The sequence below is a fragment of the Octopus bimaculoides genome, chromosome 28 (assembly GCF_001194135.2).
Source record: "Octopus bimaculoides isolate UCB-OBI-ISO-001 chromosome 28, ASM119413v2, whole genome shotgun sequence".
Taxonomy (NCBI): domain Eukaryota; kingdom Metazoa; phylum Mollusca; class Cephalopoda; order Octopoda; family Octopodidae; genus Octopus; species Octopus bimaculoides.
The window spans coordinates 13018151-13020036 of NC_069008.1; the positions used below are offsets into that span (position 1 = coordinate 13018151).

The 1886-nt window shown below is 39.3% G+C and overlaps 1 protein-coding gene across 1 annotated transcript in view; it reads left to right on the plus strand.

Moving 5' to 3' along the window:
• LOC106877952 (zinc finger protein 845-like) overlaps window positions 1-1886 on the plus strand; it is a 28644-nt gene that overhangs the window by 1419 nt on the left and 25339 nt on the right. Inside the window, exons 2-3 of the mRNA XM_052977782.1 lie at window positions 5-597; window positions 933-1062. Of these exons, the coding sequence (XP_052833742.1) occupies window positions 5-597; window positions 933-1062 (723 nt within the window). The remainder of the gene's footprint in view (window positions 1-4; window positions 598-932; window positions 1063-1886) is intronic.

The following is a 1886-nucleotide window of genomic DNA, read 5'->3' on the forward strand; positions in this document are numbered from 1 at the left end:
GCAGGAGAGAAACCATATCACTGTGATGTCTGTGGTAAAACATTCTCTCAAAATGAACATTTAACTGTACATAAACGTATTCATACAGGAGAGAAACCATATCACTGTGATGTCTGTGGTGAAACATTCTCTCGAAATGAACATTTAACTGTACATAAACTTATTCATACAGGAGAGAAACCATATCATTGCAACATCTGTGGCAAATTATTCTCACGTAACCATTACTTAAATGAACATAAGCGTATTCACACAGGAGAGAAACCATATCATTGTGATATCTGTGGCAAATCATTCTGCCATGGAAGTATCTTAACTAAACACAAACGTATTCATACAGGTGAGAAACCATTTAGCTGTGATTTCTGTGGTAAATCTTTCTCTCAAAGAAATACCTTAACTAGACATAAACGTATTCATACAGGAGAGAAACCATATCATTGTGATATCTGTGGTAAATCATTCTCTGATAGTAGTGCTTTACCAAGACACAAATGTATTCATACAGGAGAGAAGCCATATCACTGTAATATTTGTGGTAAATCTTTCTCTCAAAGTAATAACTTAACTACACATAAATGTATTCATACTGAAAAGTAACTGAATCAATGTCAAAAGTTAGGTTGTACTCAAACTGTTTTTATCTTTCTCCAGCAGTTTTCGTCATAACAATATACCTTTGAATATCACATTGGATTAGTACTAAGAGAATACAAGATATATGTGAAAGAGTTCCCTGCACCAGAGTGGGAGATGTCAGCCAAATTGTTCCTTCATGTTTAGCATTGTAAAAGAAAGTGAGTGGAAGATAACTAATACAGTAATGATGACACTATTTATACACCTGTTGAATCCTTTAATTTATTTTTAATAGGAAGGAAATGTGACTTTTTAATTGTTACTTTTTGCATCTATGTCAATGTTTTTCGCAGGAAATTTTGTTGAGTGGATTAGCAATGCAGTATGTCACTGATGAAAACATTAATTTAGAAACGTATCACTCGCAAGTCATTGGTCAAGCAAGTCCGATGGAAGAAGACGCCTACCCAAGGGTGCCATGCAGTGAGACTGAATTGGAAAGCATGTGGCCATGTGTACACCTGTAGTCTTGTGCTTAATTTATCAGTTCTTTTGCTGAGCGGCAAGGTTACAGGGATGCAAGCAAACCAACATCAGTTGTTAAGCAGTGAGGGGCTACACACATGTGCATATAGAGATGTTCCTGACTTCCGCACAGCTTCTGTAAACCTAATTCATTCACATGATCCTTGGGCTATAGTAAAAGATATCCACATAGTGTGACTGAATCCAAAACTATGTGATCTGGATATGAACTATGTGACCACATAGCCACGCCTGATAAAATACATTAGTCTCAGTTTTAAAAGTGTCATCCCTCACCGAAACTGAAGCAGGTGTTAGTTTCTCTATGTTACATGTGGTGTGGAGGCGCAATGGCCCAGTGGTAAGGGCAGCGGACTCACGGTTTCGATTCCCAGACCAGGCGTTGTGTTTATTGAGCGAAAGCACCTAATGCTCCACGAGGCTCTGGCAGGGGATGGTGGCGAACCCTGCTGTACTCTTTCACCACAACTTTCTCTCACTCTTACTTCCTGTTTCTGTTTTGCCTGTAATTCAAAGGGTCAGCCTTGTCACACTGTGTCACGCTGAATATCCCCGAGAACTACGTTAAGGGTACATGTGTCTGTGGAGTGCTCAGCCACTTGCACGTTAATTTCACGAGCAGGCTGTTCCGTTAATCGGATCAACTGGAACCCTCGACGTTGTAAGTTATGGAGTGCCAACAACAACAACATTACATGTGGTGGATACTAGAACTCTACCTTCCGCTGCTTATCAGGAATGGTTCACTACTAAAATGTACC